Source organism: Thamnophis sirtalis, unplaced genomic scaffold (genome assembly GCF_051295495.1).
Source record: "Thamnophis sirtalis isolate CommonGarterSnake01/CBP01778 unplaced genomic scaffold, rThaSir2_p1.2 scaffold_5, whole genome shotgun sequence".
Lineage (NCBI taxonomy): Eukaryota > Metazoa > Chordata > Lepidosauria > Squamata > Natricidae > Thamnophis > Thamnophis sirtalis.
The window spans coordinates 20052974-20074594 of NW_028261385.1; the positions used below are offsets into that span (position 1 = coordinate 20052974).

The 21621-nt window shown below is 40.9% G+C and overlaps 1 protein-coding gene across 1 annotated transcript in view; it reads right to left on the reverse strand.

Annotated features, from left to right (window-relative positions):
• Positions 1–21621, reverse strand: part of ADAMTS12 (ADAM metallopeptidase with thrombospondin type 1 motif 12) — a 173990-nt gene that overhangs the window by 58945 nt on the left and 93424 nt on the right. Inside the window, exons 4-10 of the mRNA XM_087715390.1 lie at positions 20710–20906; positions 19933–20016; positions 18784–18908; positions 13703–13852; positions 10440–10583; positions 6805–6949; positions 2300–2392 (exon numbers count right to left, since the gene is read on the reverse strand). Coding sequence (XP_087571516.1) covers positions 2300–2392; positions 6805–6949; positions 10440–10583; positions 13703–13852; positions 18784–18908; positions 19933–20016; positions 20710–20906 — 938 coding nt within the window. The remainder of the gene's footprint in view (positions 1–2299; positions 2393–6804; positions 6950–10439; positions 10584–13702; positions 13853–18783; positions 18909–19932; positions 20017–20709; positions 20907–21621) is intronic.

Genomic DNA, 21621 nt, shown 5'->3' on the forward strand with positions numbered 1-21621 from the left:
GAGTGATTGTGGGCGCACCACGGTTCGCCCACATAACACCGATCCTCCGTGAGCTGCGCTGGCTACCTGTTGATCTCCGGATGCACTTCAAGGTCCTACTTACCATCCACAAAGCGCTCCATGGTAGTGGATCTGGCTATTTGAGAGACCGCCTTCTGCCGATTACCTCTCTCCGTCCCATCAGATCGCATAGAGTAGGCCTCCTCCGAATTCCATCCGCCAGTCAGTGCCGACTGGCGACTACGCGGAGGAGAGCCTTCTCAGTTGCAGCCCCGACGCTATGGAACAATCTCCCCGTGGAGATCCGCACCCTCACCACCGTCCAGGCCTTCCGCACAGCCCTCAAGATCTGGCTATCCCGTCAGGCCTGGGGATAAGACTTTACTCTCGCCCCTCCCGAATGTTGAATGAATGTTGGGTTTTTACTGCTAATTAATTTTGCTCACATTTTCTTTTTGTGTTTTGTCCTGCACTCCCCCCCCCCCCCCCTATTATTGTAAGCCGCCCTGAGTCCCCTCAGGGAAAAGGGCGGCCTATAAATGCTTAATAAAATAAATAAAATAAATAAAATAAATTCCTTCCTTCCTTCCTTCCTTCCTCACCTCACCTCCCTCGGGTAAGTCAATTCCTTCCTTCCTTCTTTCCTTCCTTCCAAAATGTCCTCTGAAAAGTTCAGCCCTGTTCCCAAAGAGTACTCAAGCTTTTTGCAACTGTTAAAAGTTCGTGTAATTCTATTCTTCAGTACAAGATGAATTGATCTAATTTTAAAAAGAAAATGTTCTCAAATGTAACCCGCCAAACTGCATATGTGCACATGAGTCTCTCCTAACTTGCTGTTCTTCTGATGTGATAGAATTACCCTGGCTGTGGCTGCTTGAAAATTTGAATGCATCTGAAAGACATCTTGAATAAATAACTTCACTCATTATAAAATGAAGGCATCGCTTGGCATAAAGATATTCCAGCATCTGTTGACTCTGAACAAATCAAAGTTCCTGTGGAAGACCTATTTAATATTTTATGTGAACAGTTCCATAGACACAAAGTATTAAAATTCATCTGCTCAGGCATAAAACACACTTGGATCTTCCAGAGATAGGGGAGAATCAGTTACTGCAATAAAAGGACGAACTAGGGAAAAAATTAGAAAAGGCAAACAAAAGAACACTCAGTACGTGGGAGAACAAAACATTTATACGGCAGAAATCCTTCTGCATTTGACACAAATAAATGCCCGGAATGGAAGCGAGATTCTGCAAACTTTTTCATTGAGCTGTCACTGCTACCAAGCCATATCAAAAACACACTGAAACAGTAAGCAATTTATATTCCTACAGGACAAGAGGATCTGGCATCGATTTGAAAAGAGAGCAAAAGGTTTTGCTTCACCGGTGAAGAAAATGACAATACTCAGATGGGGATCAAGATTTCAGATTGAACTCACAAGAGAAATATTGTTGGGAGAAATGCTGAGCAAAAGCAAAGTTTAGTTGCAGGAAAAGAAAATGTTGCATAAGAGGTTTGAATTCTCGCAGCACTAATAAAACCAGAAAGGGATCCAGCTACCTTTTCCATTTTTGTCTTCTCCATCTTATCATAGAATAGAGTTGGAAGGGACCTTGGAGGTCTTCTAGTCTAACCCTCTGCATAGGCAGGAAACCCTACACCACCTCAGACAAATGGCTATCCAACATCTTCTTAAAAACATCCAGTGTTGGAGCATTCACAACTTCTGGAGGCAAGCTGTTCCACTGATTAATTGTTCTCACTGTCAGGAAATTTCTCCTCAGTTCTAAGTTGCTTCTCTCCTTGATTAGTTTCCATCCATTACTTCTTGTTCTACCCTCAAGTGCCTTGGAGAATAGTTTGACTCCCTCTTCTTTGTGGCAACCCCTGAGATATTGGAACACTGCTATCATGTCTCCCCTAGTCCTTCTTTCTATTAAACTAGACATTCCCAGTTCCTGTAACCGTTCTTCATATGTTTTAGTCTCCAGTCCCCTAATCATCTTTGTTGCTCTTCTCTGCACTCTTTCTAGAGCCTCCACATCTTTTCTACATCGTGGCGACCAAAACTGAATGCAGTTTTTTTTTATTTCCCTTGGACACACTGCAGATAGGAAATAATGTGTTGGAGCATTCACAACTTCTGGAGCTAAGTTGTAACACTGATTAATTGTTCTGACTGTCAGGAAATTTCTCCTTAGTTCTAGGTTGCTTCTCTCCTTGGTTAGTTTCCACCCATTGCTTCTTGTCCTGCCCTCAGGTGCTTTGGAGTAGAGCTTGACTCCCTCATCACCTTATTCTCCCCACATCTTGTCCCATCTGCTGCGGCATCCAGTTTGGAACGGCAAGAACCCTTCACAAAGCACCACAAGGTCTGGCAAATATTCTGAAAGAACAATAATTTGAAATGTAATAATAACACACATCAATAAACACTTTATGGAACGTTAGAGGACTGAGAAATACATTTGATAAATGTAGGAACAAAGAACAATGAAGCAAGATGGCACCAAGTATTCTTCCCTTGTTAACTGGGTCAAAAAAGTCACAATGACAGGTGTGATTGTATACTCCAAGCCCTGCCCCTTTATTGCCACATGTGCAATAAACATTAAAAAGGGCTTTGATTGTGCAATCGTAGTCACCATTTTGACTTTTTTGAAGAGATCTGTGCATCTTGGTTCACCCAGGAGTTGCACAGGATACAATCATTTCTTAACCTTAGTCATTTGGCCGATCTATTAAATGAGTAACAGAATAAACTCCCAGGAGAAAAACTTTGCATTTTGTTCCAATCCTATATTCATTCCTTGTTGAGCAGCAAACACAGTCTCTTGAACTCTGGGGAATCTAGAAAGGTCCAGGAAGGTATTTACATCTCACTAATGGATCGGGGAGGGGGGGGGAGCAAATATTTCCCATTAAATCACTGAATCTAGGCTAAGCAGAATGGAAAATAGGGGGCATTCCTGCCTGAAGATTTTATATTAGTTTACAAGTATTGTAGATAAAACAAATTTAAGCTAGAATTTTGTTTGCTTGTTTTGAAATGCTGTGCTTGTTTCCTTAGTGAAGGAAATCCTTGTCTCACCTACACCCTCCGCTCCTAATTCCAGGCCCTGACCTGTAAGAGAAATGTGATGGTTTTGTCCTCTCTCAAAGTAGGCTAGTCAAAAACAGCAGGCACGGAATTTTTATCTTTTCTTCAACATAGTCATCAAGATACTAGATTCCTCCCTTTTTGTTGTTGTTAGTTGTGAAGTCGTGTCTGACCCATCATGATCCCATGGAAAACGTTCCTCCAGGCCTTCCTGTCCTCTACCATCCTCTGGAGTCCATTTAAGCTCACGCCGACTGTTCGGTAACTCCATCCAGCCACCTCATTCTCTGTCATCCTCTTCTTCTTTTGCCCTCAATCTTTCCCAGCATTAGGCTCTTCTCCTGTGAGTCCCTCCTTCTCATTAGGTGGCCAAAGTATTTGAGTTTCACCTTCAGGATCTGGCCTTCTAAAGAGCAGTCAGGGTTGATCTCCTCTAGGACTGACAGGTTTATCACCTTGCAGTCCAAATGGCTCGCAGGAGTTTTCTCCAGCACCATAGTCCAAAGGCCTCCATTCTTTGGCGCTCAGCCTTTCTTATGGTCCAACTTTCACAGCCATACATTGCAACTGAGAAAACCATAGCCTTGACTATACACACTTTAGTTAGCAGGGTGATGTCTCTATTTTTTAGTATACTGTCTAGACCTCAGCTAATTGTGGTGTAATAATCCAGTATAATAGACCTCATCTCTACTGAAATAAGATGAAATAGAAAAGAATTGATACTAGCCTATTTTAACCCTAATCCTATCAATCACTTTCTAATAAATGTTATATTACATACATATAAACAAAACATCTTGAAATAGAAATTGCTGATCCTATGTCAGTAATTTCTACTATCACAATGTTTTGTTTTCCACTGTGCACACAAATGTTAAGAATTCTTTGCTCATTGCACAGTTGTTGTTACTTTGTTATTTATTTAGTTCTAATATTTTGCCAAGTTGAGGAAATTGCTTTCTGCCTTCACTAATCTGCTATGCTGATTTATTAAGCATCTTTCACACAAAAAAACTATTTCCTGTATATTCTAAAGTAGTTTCAGATTTTAGAACTGTGTGAATAAATCACATAATAATAACAGTAATAAATATGTCTTCCACTGGGTTTTAATTTTGGTTTGATGCTTTTCTATTATTGCAGAACAGCACAGAAAATCTCTTGTAGGAAGCAAATGATTATAAATGGCAAACAAGTTTTCCTGAGTGAGTCACCCTTGTCATTTTCCATTTAGGCTACAGCAAAGTTCGCCTGTGAATTCTGGCAGTTGAAGTCTTCACATTTTAATGTTGCTGAGGCTGAGAAACAGACTTACAGATTAACAGAGTAGGAAGGGGCCTTGTAGGTCATCTAGTCCAAACTCCTGTCCAAGCAGGACACTCTACACCATTTCTGACAAACGTTATTCCAATATCTCCTTGAACAGCTCCCACAACTTCTGAAGGCAACTTCTGCTCCATTGGTTGATTGTTCTCACTGTCAGAAAATTTCTACTTATTTCTAGGTTGAATCTCTCCTTGTTCAGTTTCCATCCATTATTCCATCCATTATCCTTCAGGTGCTTTGGAAAATAGCTTGAACCCTTCTTCTCTGTGGAAGCCCCTCAAATATTGGAACACTGCTATGATGTCTCCCCTGGTCCTTCTCTTCGCTAGACTAGCCATGCCCAGTTCCTGTAGCCATTCTTCATATGTTTTAGTCTCCAGTCCCCTAATCATCCTGGTTACTCTTCTCTACACTTTTTCTAGAGTCTCAACATCTTTTTTATAATGTGGTGACCAAAACTGGATGCGGTATTCTAGGTGTGGTCTTACTAAGGCTTTATAGAGTGGTATTAGTACCTCATTTGATCTTGATTGTATCCCTCTCTTAAAGCAACTTAGGACTGCATTGGCTTTTTTGGCTGCTGCCGCACACTATTGGCTCATATTTAATTGGCAGTGACCCATCTACTTACCCTCAATCTTGGTACTACCTTATTACATCACTGCTGTTGGACCTGACCTGGAGACTAGTGTGTTGCAAGTACAATTCAACTTTGTCGTAGCCTAGCTGCTATCTTCAAAGACCTATATGACTCAAGACCCGGATTTCTAAGAGACCATCTTTTCCAAATAGCCTCTGCCTATCCAATCCAGATGGTCATATAGCACTAACTAATGGCTCCCACCACCAGCAAATGTGGTGGGAGAAAGCCCAATGTTGGGCATTCTTGGGGACAGACCCACTCCTGAGACAAGAATGGCTACTATTCTCCTCCCTTTGACTCTTATAGAAGGCCTTTGGGGACAAACTCAAGAGACATAGTCATCCCCTTGTGTGGAGATATGCATGTGGGCGTGTGTTTACAGTTGTAAAGGGCAATAGGAGTAGTGTTATGGACCAGAGGAAGAGCTGCAACCAAGAGAACAGTTAGATAAAAGAAATCTGAATCTGGGACAAAAGTATAATTTGAGTAAGTGTCTCAGATATGACCCTCTCTGGATCTCATGAAGATAAAGATAAATGGAGGGAGGAAGAACATTCAGACTTTGAAGATTATGTCACAATAACCTTTTAATAAAGTAATATTAACATTTTTTCCCTCTCATTTATAACTCTGGTGACCTAGTCTTGGAAGGGCTGACATTGGTACGTAAAGGTAGTATATTTTTCTTATTATTTAATAGTAGGATTTTGGAATGTCATATCACTTAGTGGAAGCTTTAACATGTAATTTTATTTTATTGCTATTATATTACCAGCAGAGCTATTCCGTACAGCTGGAGTGTGTGAGGAAATAAGGCAGTAGCTAAAAGGCACAAAGAAACAGATAATGTAATTGTCACAGCCAGTTTTGTACTGCAGTCTGTGACATCAAGGGAATGCTTTCCATGACTTGAGGCTAACATTTCAAGTCAGTAGGGTTAATGGGAAAATCCCCCATCAGCTGGCTGTCAGCTCAAGGCTCAGAATCACATTTGGAGCTAAATGCACTGAAAAACTCTAGGCAGAAAACAAATGTCCTCTTTTTCATTTTTTTCCTCATATGCCTTTTTCCTGTTTTTTTTTAATTATCCGAAAAGATTGGTGAGAAAAGATTTTGAAATATTTTCCAATACACTCATTTTACATGATGGTTAAATAGTTGAGATTTGAACTAAATCAAACTCCACCTGGACGTATATAATTGAACACGTGAAAAGGTAGAAGCACAGGTAGTCCTTGACTTACAACAGTTCATTTAGTGACCATTCGAAGTTACAACGGCTTGTGACTCATGGTGACCAAAACTGGATGCAATATTCCAAGTGTGGCCTTACCAAGGCATTATACAGAGGTATTAACACTTCACATGATCTTGATTCTATCCCTCTGTTCATGCAGCCTAGAACTGTGTTGGCTTTTTTGGCTGCTGCTGAACACTGCTGGCTCATATTCTTTAGCACTAAGCATGGTTGGTCTGGTTGTTTTGAAAGCACTCCCTCTTCCCTTTTAACTTTTCAACTGCTCCATTTTAAATTTTTGTTTTAATTCTGTATTTAACTTTGTTTTTAACTACACAATTTTTATATGATTGTATTGTAAACCAGGGTCACGCAGGTGAGATGTATAGGTATAGAGATTTGCCAAATCTATAACGTAAGAATAAAATATGATCATTCCTGTTTTGTTTTAAACGACAAGCCCCATCAATATTGGATACATGAACTTACGTCCACTTGATCGCAGAACGTTGCATTGGGTCCATACTGTAACTGACACTGGTGATGAACATCATAAATGACTCCAGGTGCAATGAATGGTGGCTTTAGATCTTCCTTCTTGGGAACATCATCCAGGCAAAAGCCCCATCCGTGGCTGCAATGGACATCTAGGATTAATTCTTCACAAATTATGAGGGCAGAAGGGAGTGTTCAGTATTATTATGGGGCAACCAGGGGTGAGTTGCTCCCAGCATTACTGTCGGTTTGATGTGCGCAAAAATTTTGCGCGCAAGTACTTGCTTTGCTCTGCACACGTGCACATTTGCACAAAAATAGGTTTGTGCATGCGCAAAACATTTAAAAAAGAAAAAAATTAAATGTGTGCAATTACAATTGTTTTGCGCATGCACAGAACCAAGAATCAAGATGGCAGCCCTGTAGGAGAACCGGTTCAGGGGCGTGGCAGGCCTGGGTCGCTGCCGGTTCCAGCAACCCAGGCCGCCAAACCACTACTGGTTCAGCCGAACCGGTAGGAACCCACCTCTTGGGGCACCTATAGTAAAATATCGTCATCTTTCAAGGAAGGACAGAAATACCAACCACTCCCTAACTTCTATGTCAACCACTAATTTGGTTCCTTGTAAATGTCTTGCGTTACAAGTTGCACACCTACTAGATGGTGGAGACTAAAGAAGTAGTTGATGAGTGGTGATCCAGTGGCACCTGCGAGGAAAAAGGTGGCTCTGTAGTTACAATAAAAATAATAAAATGGAGATATTGTTGACGGAGGAATCCGTCCAAGCCAGACTGTCCACGATGGCTCTTGTGATCCCTTACTGCAAAAAAATATTCTATGCAACAACGTGTGGGAGGTGAAGATACTGTTCTGTTCAGTGCTGGTCAGGCAACAGCTTCATCAGAGCATCCTGTTTTGATCAGTTCATTTTCTAATAAGCTAATGACATGATTCAGAGTATGATGATTTGATTTAAGAGGCAAGTCATGTGAAGAAATGTTGATCTTGGAATATTTTGTTTAAAGCAGTAGATGAAAACTCCAAGCCCTCTTTTGTGGCCTCCCCTATTGTCCCAAGTGCATATCAGCAAAATTCAATGTCAATTAAAATCAGGCTCTTGTAAATTAAGCTTGACTTCTGGTGACCTATGGACATATCCACATGTTTTCCTGATAACAGGATGGAAATATTTTTCCTTTGCTCTTTTTTTTAGAATGTTTTTTAAATTACCTAGCCTTGCCTATAGCCCTCAGACGAACATTGCTTCCTGTTGTGGCCCAGCAGGAGCCGTTGGAGCTGCCACCAGACTCTGACAGCGAGGGGCCCTATGAGTCAACTCTAGAGGATATGGAGGACCCTGGACAGGGTTCCAACTCTGAACAGGGCACAGAAAGGCTGGTTGGCCACCAGGAGGCACCTGAGCCTTGGACCAGTGGGGAGGAGACAAGGGAGAGTGAGCTGCATGCCAGCAGTGAGTTGTTCCTGGATGCATGGCACCAAAGAGCTACTAGGCGTCAGGAACAGATGCGCAGTTACAAGAGGTAATTGCACTCAGCTGGTGTTCATTAGGCTTCTCTCCAGACTATAAAAAGACTACTTGTGCACATGCCTCTCTTGCAGAAGTCAATGCAGGAACGAATGTCGGAGAACATTACTGTGAGCTTGGCAGGCTGGATTGCTGCCAAGCCTTATCTGTGATGGACTGCTGCCCAAGTTTGTCTGTGCCGGTTTGATGCCAAGGACCTGTCTGTCTGTTAGTTAAATGCCGTAATTTATCTTTGGCTCGGAGTGTGTGTTGGTGTGGGATGAGGGGGGGTCAGAACACCTTCCATATATGAAGACTGTTTAACTCTGCTTAGCTATTTTGAGTTTAACCATGATTGGCCAACTGCTGCCCTTGCCATATAAGCAGTCAAGTAACAATAGCACAAATGTCCACCTATTGGGTGTGGACAGTTAAGTAAAATATTAAATGTAAATAAAAGTCTCCACAAGCTAAATACATTTTCAGAGTGGGGAAAATCATCTAAAAAGGATGAAGAGGGAAAAGTCCTAATAATTGTGTTGTTATTTCACTGCCTGCTATGTGGAGTTATTGATAGCAATAGCTATAGCACTAAGACTTATATACCGCTTCCCAGTGCTTTTACAGCCCTCTCTAAGCGATTTACAGAGTCAGCCTATTTCCCCCAACAATCTGGGTCCTCATTTCACCCACCTCGGAAGGATGGAAGGCTGAGTCAACCTTGAACCAGTGAGATTTGAACTGCCAAACTGCAGCTAGCAGTCAGCTGAAGTAGCCTGCAGTACTGCACTCTAACCACTGCGCCACCTTGGCTCTTCAATAACTACATAAGATTTATAGTTCCTCACTTGTCAATAAGCAAGATAGACCTTCATTGTTCCAGGATCTAATCTAACAGAGTGTTAAATTGCATCAGTGAAAATGGCAGGGACTGTGTTTCCCTATTCCTGCTGCAGCCCTAGAAGAATTCTCAGAATGTCTTCCAGTGCATCACCTAAGATGTTTGGCAGATGATTTGGGAACTACAGTGGGAAGATAGGAAGAATTTATGAAGTTAGAAGTCCACTGATGTGATCTTGGATGTCATATACCTAAGAAAAGCATGGAATTTGCAGTTTAGTTGGCTTCACCTAGCAAGACTATTTTGAAATTAAAATGGGATATTGCAGGGGAAATTAATTTTGCACATGAAATATCCTATTATGAAATAATCTATTCTATAGCAGAGAGTACAGCTGGGTTAGTTTTTATCCAAAATAAGACAGGTAGAATTAATCAACAAAGGGAGCATTCCAATTACAATTATAGTAGTTCTCTATCAATAATCACTGAATAGTGATTATGCAGTTAGTAAAAGTAAAGATTCCCCTCGCACATATGTGCTAGTTGTTCCTGACTCTAGGGGACAGTGCTCATCTCCGTTTCAAAGCCGAAGAGTCAACACTGTCTGAAGACATCTCTGTGGCCGGCACAACTAAACAGAACACTGTTACCTTCCCACCAAAGGTGGTTCCTATTTTTCTACTTGCATTTTTACATGCTTTCGAACTGCTAGGTTGGTAAAAGCTGGGACAAGTAACGGGAGCTCACTCCATTACAAGGCATTAGGGATTCGAACTGCCAAACTGCCAACCTTTCTGATCGACAAGCTCAGCGTTTATCAACAGTGATAAAGAAGTAATGTTATCAATCCTCACATTTATGACTTTCATAGGTCTGTAAAAGAAAGGAAAGTTGAAGTAAGATCATAAGCGCAGTCACTGTTTCGTTTAGCAACTTCTTTGCTTAACAACCAAGTTGCTCGTTCCAATTGTGATCCCTAAATCAGGATTACCTGTGGTGATTTAGAGTATATTCAAGGTAATACAATACGTATAATATCCAATCATCACTGAGACAATGCAAAGCCTGACTTGAGTACTGTTATGTCAGCACAAGATTTATGATATAACTCTAGAAAAATCCTCCCGGGCTCCTAAAATTATATTTGTGGATCTATCTTCATCCATCTGTAAGGCTTTAGTCCAATATATGAATATCAAGGTAGCTGCAAGATGCTTAGAGCAATTTTGTTCCATTTTTCAAATTGTCACTTTGACTTACTCTAAGAACCGGGTGATGTATTCCTTGCTGCATCGTGACCAGGTGAGTGGTGCGGGATCATACTGTAGCTGCCGAGACATAATGTATGGCCGTCTTCCCACTGGTTCACAGTCATTTTCTTTTCCATCATGCTGGATGCCAAAACTGAATGGAAGGAAACCCAAGGAATAAATAAATCTCAAAACACAAAATTCTACCACAGAAGCCTAGAAGATAGGCTCAAGATCCAGATGGATCTTGACAGACCAGAACACTAGGTCCTATCTAACAAAATGAAATTCCATGTAGAGAAAAATAGAGTCTTATACTTAGACAAGAAAAACCAAAAGTACACATATAAACTGTAACTGTAAGAGGGATCTTGGAGTCTTAGTGGACAGCCAGTTAAATATGAGCCAGCAGTGTGCAGCAACTGCCAAAAAAGCCAATACACTCCTAAATTGCATTAACAGAGGGATACAATCGAGGTCAAGTGAAGTACTAATACCACTCTATAAAGCCTTAGTAAGACCACACCTAGAATACTGCATTTTGTCACCACAGTATAAAAAAGATGTTGAGATTCTAGAAAAAATGCAGAGTAGAGCAACCAGGATGATTAGGGGACTGGAGACTAAAACATATGAACGGTTACAGGAAGTGGGCATGGCTAGTCCAGCGAAGAGAAGGACCATGATAGCAGGATAGTAGTGTTTCAATATTTGAGGGGCTGCCACAGACAGGTGGTGGTGAAGCTATTTTCCAAAGCTCCTGAAGGCCAGACAAGGAACAATGGATGGAAACTGATCAAGGAGAGATTCAACCTAGAAATAAGGAGAAACTTTCTGACAGTGAAAACAATCAACCAATGGAGCAGCTTGCCTTCAGAAGTTGCGGGAGCCTCATCACTGGAGGCTTTCAAGAAGATATTGGACTACCATTTGACAGAAATGGTGTAGGGTCTCCTGCTTGGGCAGGGAAGTTGGACTAGATGACCTACAAGATCCCTTCCAACTGTGTAAATCTAATCTAATCTACTTTGAAGTTCTTTGTTGTGCTAACTATAAAGCTTATGAGGACAGCGCATCTGATTTATTTATTTAGTTTATTTGCAGCCCATCTCTCCACAAGCGATTCTGAATAAGCTGATCCTAAATAACCTAAAGAAGGAATAGTCTGTTGGCTGTTGCAATTCATTTGGGTATCCTCTTTAGCATCCTGTTTGCATTTTTTTTAAAAAAAATAATACTTGAATTTCAGAGAACGGATGAAGAGGGTTGTGTAAACAGCAAAAGTTGGTTTTAATATATTTTGGTTACCATTAACAGATTACATTAAAGGCAATTCATAATGGCAATCAGTTTTTAAATTAAAAAGTAGGATATGCAAATATTGGAATGATTCAAAGAACCTCCTAACAACCTTTACAGCAAAAAAAAAAAAGAAAAAAAGAAAAAAGACTGACCTTTTATTTATAAGGACACAAAGGGAACATATACAATCAGCATAATCCTAGTGGTACTGTATGAAATAAAAGCTGCATTTCCGACACTTTAATTGTCAATCATGCTAACTAATGCTTTTAATGGTAAGTTTATTTGATAGAGAATCATAAAACTGGAAGGGATGTTGGAGGTCTTCAAATACGAGTCCTTATGCTATCCCAGGCAAATGGTTGTCCAGTCTTGAAAATCTTCAGCAATGGAATGGAATTGAATTGAATTTATTGCATTTATATGCCGCCCTTTATATGCAACAACCACAATTCCGGAGACAAGCTGTTCCACTGATGAATCATCTCACTATCAGGAAATTCATCCTTATTTCCAGGTTGAATCTCCCACTGACAAGCTTCCACCCACTGCTGCTTGTTCTGCCTGCAGGAGCTATGGAGAATAAATGGACACCCTCTTTCCTATGACAACCCTTCAAGTATTAGAAGACTGATATCATGTCTCCCTTGAGCCTTCTCTTCATTAGGCTAGACATACCTAGTTCCCTTAGCTCTTTGTCACGTGATTTAGCCTCTAGTTAAGTTTTGCTCATTTGCACATTCTTAAGTCCCTTTCCCAAGTAACCACTGTGGCCAAATGGGATTGTTTCCTTCCAGAGAACATGTCCTTGTGGTTAAGCCAGATGCAGCTAGTCAAGAGATGAATAATAAAGATCATTCTCACCCTCATTGACAAGGCAAGCCAACTGTATATAAACAGAGAGCAAACCTCACTCCTTTTTAGCTGATGTTTCTCTAGTTTGGTAATGAAACATCTGCAAGAAAAAAACCAAGCCAGGAGAGCAACAAGGATCCCACTAACACCTCTATTTATCAAGACTTCCAATATGTTTAAAGTTCAAAGTAGAAATAAATAGTTAGCGTGTTAGCAGCAGAGGTGGTATTCAGCAGGTTCTGACCAGTTCTGGAGAACTGGTCGCGGAAATTTTTGAGTAGTTCGGAGAACCGAAAAATACAACCTCTGACTGGCCCCGCCCCCATCTATTTTCTGCCTCCCAAGTCCCAGCTGATCAGGAGGAAATGAGGATTTTGCAGTAACCTTTCCCTAGAGTGTGGAAGGAATGGAGATTTTACAATATTCTTCCCCTGGAGTGGGGTGGGAATGGGGATTTTGCAGTACCCTTCCCCTAGAGTGTGGAAGGAATGGAGATTTTACAATATTCTTCCCCTGGAGTGGGGAGGGAATGGAGATTTTACAGTATCATTTCCCTGGAGTGGGGAGGAAATGGGGATTTTGCAGTATCCTTCCCCTAGAGTGTGGAAGGAATTGAGATTTTACAATATCCTTCCCCTGGAGTGGGGTGGGAATGTACATTTCACAGTATCCTTCCCCTGGAGTGCAGAGGGAACTGAGATTTTGCAGTATCCTTCCCCTGGAGTGGGGAGGGAATGGAGATTTTGCAGCATCCTTCCCCTGGAGTGGGGTGGGAATGTACATTTCACAGTATCCTTCCCCTGGAGTGGGGTGGGGATGTACATTTCACAGCATCTTTCCCCTGGAGTGGGGAGGGAATGGAGATTTTACAGTATCCTTCCCCTGCCACGGCCAGCAAGCTATGCCCACAGAACTGGTAGTAAAACAATTTGAATCCCACCACTGGTTAGCAGTTGAAGAAATAAATGGAAGGGAAGTGGAGAATGCATAACATTTTTTTTACTAATTATTTTCTACTTTATGTTGTGTATCCTTAGTCTTATGCAATTTCTGCTTGAACAATTTTTAAAAAAATCTATTTGCCCCACCTCTACAAGACTTCCAACTTATTCCTACCTGTGTCCAAGTTCATGGGCAATTGTGAAGGCCAAAGGTAGGCCAGAGTCTTCATTGATGTTACAGCTCCGATGTGGTTGACACATTCCTGAGAGATGGGACAAGCCTAAGGTTTCACAGGGTTGATTCATGCCAGCACAAATGTCTTTTCTGTGACCACAGCAAAAAAGCTTGATGTTAAAAAAAAAACAAAAAAAACCCCTGTGTATTCAAGGTAATCCCACACTCAGAACACAGGGCCACTGTTTTTAATGCTCTTAATTCTAAGAAAGTATACACAAAGAGGTTGGTGCAAACATCACTTTTGGGGATCTACCAAGGTTCATATTTCAACAGAAATCTAGAGATTCAACCTACAGATTTCCTGGCTCTGAATTTCCTCCTTTTTGTAACCACATTCTTTTTATGTGTTCCCTAAATAATAGAAACAAGGAGAAGGGGCTATGATTTTTTTTAAAAAGTTAATAATTATCTCATAGATTCTCTTGTTTGTTTAATATGAATAACAGAACAACAGAGTTGGAAAGAACCTTGGAGGTCTTCTAGTCCAACCCCTTGCTCAAGCAGGAAACCCTATATAATTTCAGATAAATGGTTGTCCAATCTCTTCTTAAAACCTTCCAGTGTTGGAGCACATACAGTGTCTGGAGGCAAGTCATTCCACTGATTAATTGTTCTAACTGTCAGGAAATTTCTTTTTTGTTCTAGGTTAGTTTCCTCCTTGATTAGCTACCCTAAAAGAACTTTTTTAACAAATGTCCTTCTCCATCTGTTACAGCTCCCCCTCCCTTCCAGTCAATATTTCCATGGTCTAACAATATTTTTATTCTCATTCTATGTAATCCTTGCCATTAACTATGTTCAGAAGCTGAATTAAAGCTTCCTAAATTAGAAATGAGGCATTATAGCATATGGAAAATGCAAAGTGAGTCACATTATTTCAGGTCATTATAGCAGTATTCAAAAGTGTGCAATTATTGTTAACAAGCACTGTTGTGGGAAAAGTCACAAGCAAGACGGCGTTGTGATTACTGCAGCCAAACAACGCTGGTAATTAAGAACCAAAAATATTTGCTTCTGCAAATATTCATCTCTCTGGGAAAGAGTTTTGAAGGACGGGAGTTGTTTTCCAAAAATATGTCCCCTTCATTTTATGTCCTTTAGTAGAGTAGGCTCCGGTTTGTTAAGATTTTTGAATATAATTTGATGCAAAGTTAGGCAGTATGATCCAGAAATTACCAGAGGCATGAGTGTAAATCTTCACCACAAATCCTTCATAATCTTTTCCCTGGGAACTAGTTTACTCTGAGGTAATTTTATAGCCTTGATAATGCTAGATTAGTTTCTTTATTCCTGACCAGGTCAGACAATACATCTGTCTGCAACAATACAAAACAGTCCAAGTTTATACAGTATATATAATTCTATATATAATTCTATGCATGGGGGGGGGGGGACATGGAATTTCCTCCCCCCCCCCATCTTTCTAGGTGAATGGGTGTTTAGGGAACTGCCAAAGAGATGGATGGATGGATAGGTGTGTGGGTGGGTGGATGGCAGTGGTGGGTTTCAAAAATTGTTCAAACCTACTCTGTGGGTGTGGCTTCCTTTGTGGGAGTGGCTTGCTGCCCATGTGACCAGATGGGAGTGGCTTGCTGCCCATGTGACCGGATATGAAGATGCCAACGACACTTGTCGGAACCACCTTAAATAACCTCACACACAGCACTGGCATGCATAAGAATATGATGTAAACTTGTTTTTTAAAAGGCATCTTTGGTTTGCGTTAAAACAACTTCAACACACACAATGTTCTGATTGCACCACAAACGCAGTAGTCATCCTTACCTTTCACAGAGGCACTGAGTTTTATAAATATGAGCATCATAGTGTAGAATAATCATATCCAAGGACCAGTGGTGGGTTTCAAAAAAGGTTTGGAACCTCTTCTGTAGGTGTGGCCTGCTTTCCAAGTCCACTGGTGGAACCTCTTCTAATCGGCTCAGTAGATTTGACGAACCGGTTCTACCGAATAGGTGCAAACTGGTAGGAACCCACCTCTGGTGGATGGATTACATTTGCACAGGCCCCACGCCAATCTTAAACCAACGTCTATGTGGTTTACAACCAAGAATAAAGTGACACATATATAATAAAAAAACAAATGAAACCAATATACTCAAAGATAGAAAAACCACAGCCGCATTTCCCTCATGCAACCCCCACATTCTCTTCCATTCTAATTGCACCCTATCTCAAACACCTTGGGGTGTGTGTGTGAAATATGTCATCCAAAGGGGTGGATAAGCAGTCATCGCCACCACCCAATCTAGAACAGATTAAAGGCAAGCAGGTATAATAAGGGTTGTCTTATACCTGGTGGTGATGATGTGACAATATGCCAAATGGCATTTTGGTAAGTTAGTGCTTAGCAGAGTAATGACAGCTAGAGAATAACGGGTTCAAATGAGCAAATACTGAGAGAAAGTTAGGAGAAAAACTGAAGGGCAAAAGTTGCTTGACAGCGAATTAATGAGCTGGAGATATGATGAGTCGGTTACTGAATGAATTCAAGCAGAAGCTGTTGGAGATACTTTAATTTAGATTTCTGAACTGAGCTAAAGGTACGATTGAGTAGCCTAAATGTCCCCTTCCTACTCTTGATTTAAGAGAGGTTAAGAGCGAATGATACTGTAATGTTATGGAAAGGAGGATTAAGAATTAGAAGAAAAGAAATAACCCCCCCCCCCACACACACACAAACACAACTGCGCAAAAGTGCCCGTCCAGATGTTATAGAACCACAGTAGTTCCAGCCACAATAGTCATGGTGAAGGACACTAGAGATTGTACTGTATTTTTCGGAGTATAAGACACACCTTTTTCCTTAAAAAAAAAAGGGGGAGGTGAAAATCTGGGTGCGTCTTATACACTGAATACAGCATTTTTGGCCTCCCCAAACCCCGCCCCCTTTGCAAAAATGGATGTGCAGAGGGTTTGAGAGGCTTGCAAAGTGCTCCTCAGGGCTGGGAAGGGGAAAAAAGAGCAAAAAAACAGGTCTTGCCACCAGGAGCACTCTACAATCCTCCCAAAGCCTCTGCATGGCCCCCCTTTTTTGTAAAAAAAACGGCCCATTTTTGAGAAAAACGGGTCGTTTTTTCCTTGTTTTTGATGCCCCCCCTTTTTTTTTGCAAAAAATGAGGCCTGCAAAGTGCTTGGGAGGCCTGCAGAGTGCAAAACCTTTTTTTTTAAAAAAAAATTACCTCTTCAAAATCATGGTGCATTCTTATACTCCGGTGCATCTTATAGTATGAAAAATACGGTAATTTGTACGATCAAATAGGGCTTACCAGAAGAAGCAGCCTGACTGCTTCTTTTGGCAAACTTCATTTGATCATTTGTGTATTTGGAAGCAAAAGAATTGAGAAATTTGTCCTCTGATATGTGGAACTCAGTTATCCATTGTTGCATAGTTCTTGGCTCAAGTGAGGTATAAAAGTATTATAAAATACATAAAAGTATATGAGGCAAAACGTTAGACAGTCCATAAAGCTGTTTTTGACTAATTCTACTGAGAAATCCAGCTTTCCCTACTTCTGTTTCTTCTCAAAAGCTAGACAGTAACTTACAACCTTGAATGCAATGAATGCTTAAAGCTAACTAATGAATATTCAACAATTTGTTTCACAAATTATAATAACACTGAAAACAGGTCATCATACTAATGACTCTCATAGCATCCCTATGGATATTTGATAAAAATTCAGAACCAGCATGTATTTATGAAGGTTGTAGCATCCCAGACTTATATAACTTCCCAACTGGCTTCTGACAAACAAAGTCAATGTGGGAAGCTGGATTCGCTTAATGACCATGTGATTCACTTACCAACTCCAGTGATCGGCTGAACAACTGTGGCAGAAAAAGGTTGCAAAATCGGGCATGATGTATTTAACAACTGCCTTACTTAGCAACAGAAATTCTGGTCTCAATTGTGGTTGTAAATCAAAGGACTACCCGTCTATAGAGATTCTCAGTCATCCAGGTCATAGCAGTAGCAATAGCAGTTAGACTTATATACCGCTTCATAGGGCTTTCAGCCCTCAGAGTATTGCCCCCACAGTCTGGGTCCTCATTTCACCCACCTCGGAAGGATGGAAGGCTGAGTCAACCTTGAGCCGGTGAGATTTGAACCGCCGAACTGCAGATAGAGGTCAGCTGAAGTGGCCTGCAGTACTGCACTCTAACCACTGCGCCACCTCAGCTCTATAGGTCATGGTTGTCCCAAAGGTGCTTTTTCAAGAGGCAAATGGACTTTCTTGTTTTTTCTTTTGAAGACGTTGTATAGCTAAATGTCATCCAGGATGACTCAGAATCTCTACAGATTTTTAGCTATACAATTTGGGAGGAACATCCTTTGAATGGTGTCTGAGTAGGAATGGATTTCCAGAGGAAAAATGCAGACTTTGGGAACCAGGAGCACTACTCAGGTGACCCTGAGGACACAGATAAACCTCCAAGTGCTTTAATGACCCTCTAAAAACGTGCAAATGACCAGCTGTCTGCAAGGAATATCCTTCCATTCTTCACTATCCTGTCAGAGCTGAAAAAACTTCTTGGATGAGAAGCGAAACATCTTAAAAAGAAAAAACAAGAAAATACAGTTGTCTTCTGAAAAGAAAGCACCTTTGGGTCAAAGACTACCTGTATCTCAGGGGTGAAATGCTACCAGTTCGGGCCGATTCACCCGAACCAGTAATAAAAATGCTTTAAAAAGTTTTTTAAAGTTCCAATGATCAACTGTGTGACAATCAGCTGTGCCTGATTGTCTGTGAGGTTCCTGCTTTGTTGCAGGGGCCATTTTGTGTGAGGTCCAGCTGCTTTTACATTGTGTATGAGTCAGTTGTGCAGCCACGCCTACCCAGTCACATGACCAGCAAGCCACACCATGCCCACACAGTCACATGACCACTAAGCCATGCCCACCAAGCCATGCCCACAGAACCTGTAGGGAATTTTTTTGAATTTCACCACTGCCGTATCTCATTCAAAGAACCCCATACATAAGGAGAATATCCTACCTGGTAAGAAGTACAGCTACATCATGGTGAAGTGGGTTTGTATCCAATTTCGGGTTGATACTCTTCTGCCATTTACAAAAGCTGGCTAAAGTCTTATCTGCATGGTGGGTGATTTTCAGCCCTTGCTACAAAGAGATGGGGAAATGAATTATCTTGTCAGAAGACTATCAGTATCTGTGATAATGACAAAGCCTGGCAAGTTAATTGAGTTTTAATAAATATTGCTATTGCATGAGGTGAGAGACGTGATTATAATAGTCATTTATTGAATCCTGGCATGTGATTTTTTTAAAAAGGGGTTATTACTGAAGATAGATCAAGGGAGGAAAAAAACAGTACAATAGAAAAAATGGAGAAGTCTTCATGGGATAAAAAAAAATAAACAAAAAGAAACTGCAATATATTTCTTGTTAGAACCAGGGATGGGCTGCTGGGGTTTCGCAGGGGTTCGGGAGAACCTCTAGCTAAGATTCTGTGCAGTTCGGAGAACCCCCCCCCCAAATCTCACTCCTGACTGGCCCCTCCCCTCCCAGGAGTCCCCAAGCAGCCATGTGGGATGCAAGTAAGTTCAGGGCACGTGTGAAGGCTCAGGGAGGGCAAAAAAAACCGGGCCTACCACAAGTTCGGGGGGGGGCAAAAATAGGCCCATTTCCCACCCAGAAACTGGGCAGAGAACCCCTTGCTAAAAATTTTGAAGCCCAGCCCTGGTTAGAACATTATTTTTTTCTACTTTGAAACAAATGTTATCCCTAAACTAGAGGATAGGTGAAGCATAATGATAAATTAATAGCACTTTATCTCATTTGAAAGCAGGAGCATTGGAATTAATACTAACTCTTCTTCTACAGAGTGCATTTCTGAAGAGGAAAAATAAAAAGTTGGATTCTTTGTAAAAGTTGACTGAATAGATCCTACATCTATTGTATGTCAGTTGTGCCCATTTCTGGAACTGGAGGCCCAAGTGATGGTCATTCATGCCCTACTTCTCTGTTGCAATGCTTGCCCCGTGGAACATCATGCCCTGTGAAGTTCAGATAACAGGAACCCTTCTGTTCTTTTGCAAGGTCCTAAAAACTCGCGCTTTCCTTCAAGCGTCTTCTTTCAATGACATGACCAAGCTTAGGATTAACCAGGAGACCAAATTCTTACCTCCTCTTCTTCAAGAAGAATAAGCCGAACAAGCACAATATGGATCGCGTTGCCAATGCTCGGATCATGGAATAATCCTGCCACCTAAATCAAAGCCAGGCAATATGAACTTAGCGGATTCTTCTTCTTCTTCAATTTTTTTTCCTAATAGTGATGACGAGTGTCAAAGAAGTCAAGATGACAGCCACAATCCTACTATTGAAGCTCCACTTTTTTTAATGTGCTTTGATTGCACGGTTGTGGCCAACATCTTGACTTTTTTGGACACATCTTCCTCAGTCCCATGAACACTTTCGATCAACATCAAAGTATCTGGCAGCTAGTTCCTTTCTCCAAAGAACTTACAAGCTAAATATGACTGGGGAAAGAAGAAGAGACAAAAGGAAACGGAAGAGGTCCTGAGATGTCAAATGGAAGTTACTGGAATATATAATAACTGAAGCAAATTAAACAAAATGCAAGGCAAACTTATACAGAGTTTGTTTTGGTTGCTATGGATAAGTACTAAGTTGCTTAGATGAATTGGAAGTGTTGTGCTTTTGCTAAAATATTTTGACTCAAATTTTACGCTATTCTCTACATCTGTATTTGGCATACTTCTTCAGGCATATTTAGGATAAAGAACTGTGCTTCCACAAAAGCATCGTTCTATTTTTAAGATGACAGGAGAAAATAATTAAATATAGGGGACAATCACATTCACTGAACTGAATCAAATAGAATCAAAATCAAGTCAAAATCAAATCCACCCCAATAGAAATAAATGGTATGACCCACCATATTTATGATAGTGAGGATATAGGATTCCACATTTTCGCTTCCGTGGTATTCAATCATTTTACTATCAGCAACTACCAAAGTCTCCACCCATCTTTCTCTACTGACAGAACGCCGGTAGGTTGTTCTTGGCGTCACACGGTTCCTTTCCCACTTCATCCTTCGAAGTTCTTGCTGTTTGAAAAAGTTTGATGTTTCTGAAACAAAAAGAACAAAAAAACCAATAGTGTTCAATATACTTTCTGTAAAGGTAGCATAAATAACAGATTTCTCTTTCCCACAGGCACATAATGTTACATGGACTAGTTTGGTCAAATGTTTACCTCAAGACATGGGGAACAACCAGAAGAACATGCCTGAAGAATAGGTGCAGTAGTTCAAGGCTCAGAATTTTGTCAGGGCAGGAAGAGACCTATCATCCCTGACCTAGACTCACAAGACTCTAATCCAGACCAGATGCTTCTTCCATACGGTCCTTGGGAATACCTTCATGTTCTCAGAAGTTTGTCTTTGGGGCACTAATACTTCAGCATCACAAAAATTACTGATAGAATAGAGTAACAGAGTTGGAAGGGACCTTGGAGGTCTTCTAGTCAAACCCCCTGCCTAGACAGGAAACCCTATACCATTTCAGACAAATGACTATCCAACATCTTCTTAAAGACTTCCAGTGTTGGAGCATTCACAACTTCTGGAGGCAAGCTGTTCCACTGATTAATTGTTCTAACTGTCAGGAAATTTCTCCTCAGTTCTAAGTTCTTCAATTCTCTCCTTGATTAGTTTCCACCCATTGCTTCTTGTTCTACCCTCAGGTGCTTTAGAGAATAGCTTGACTCCCTCTTCTTTGTAGCAGCCCCTGAGATATTGGAACATGCTATCATGTCTCCCCTAGTCCTTCTTTTCATTAAACTA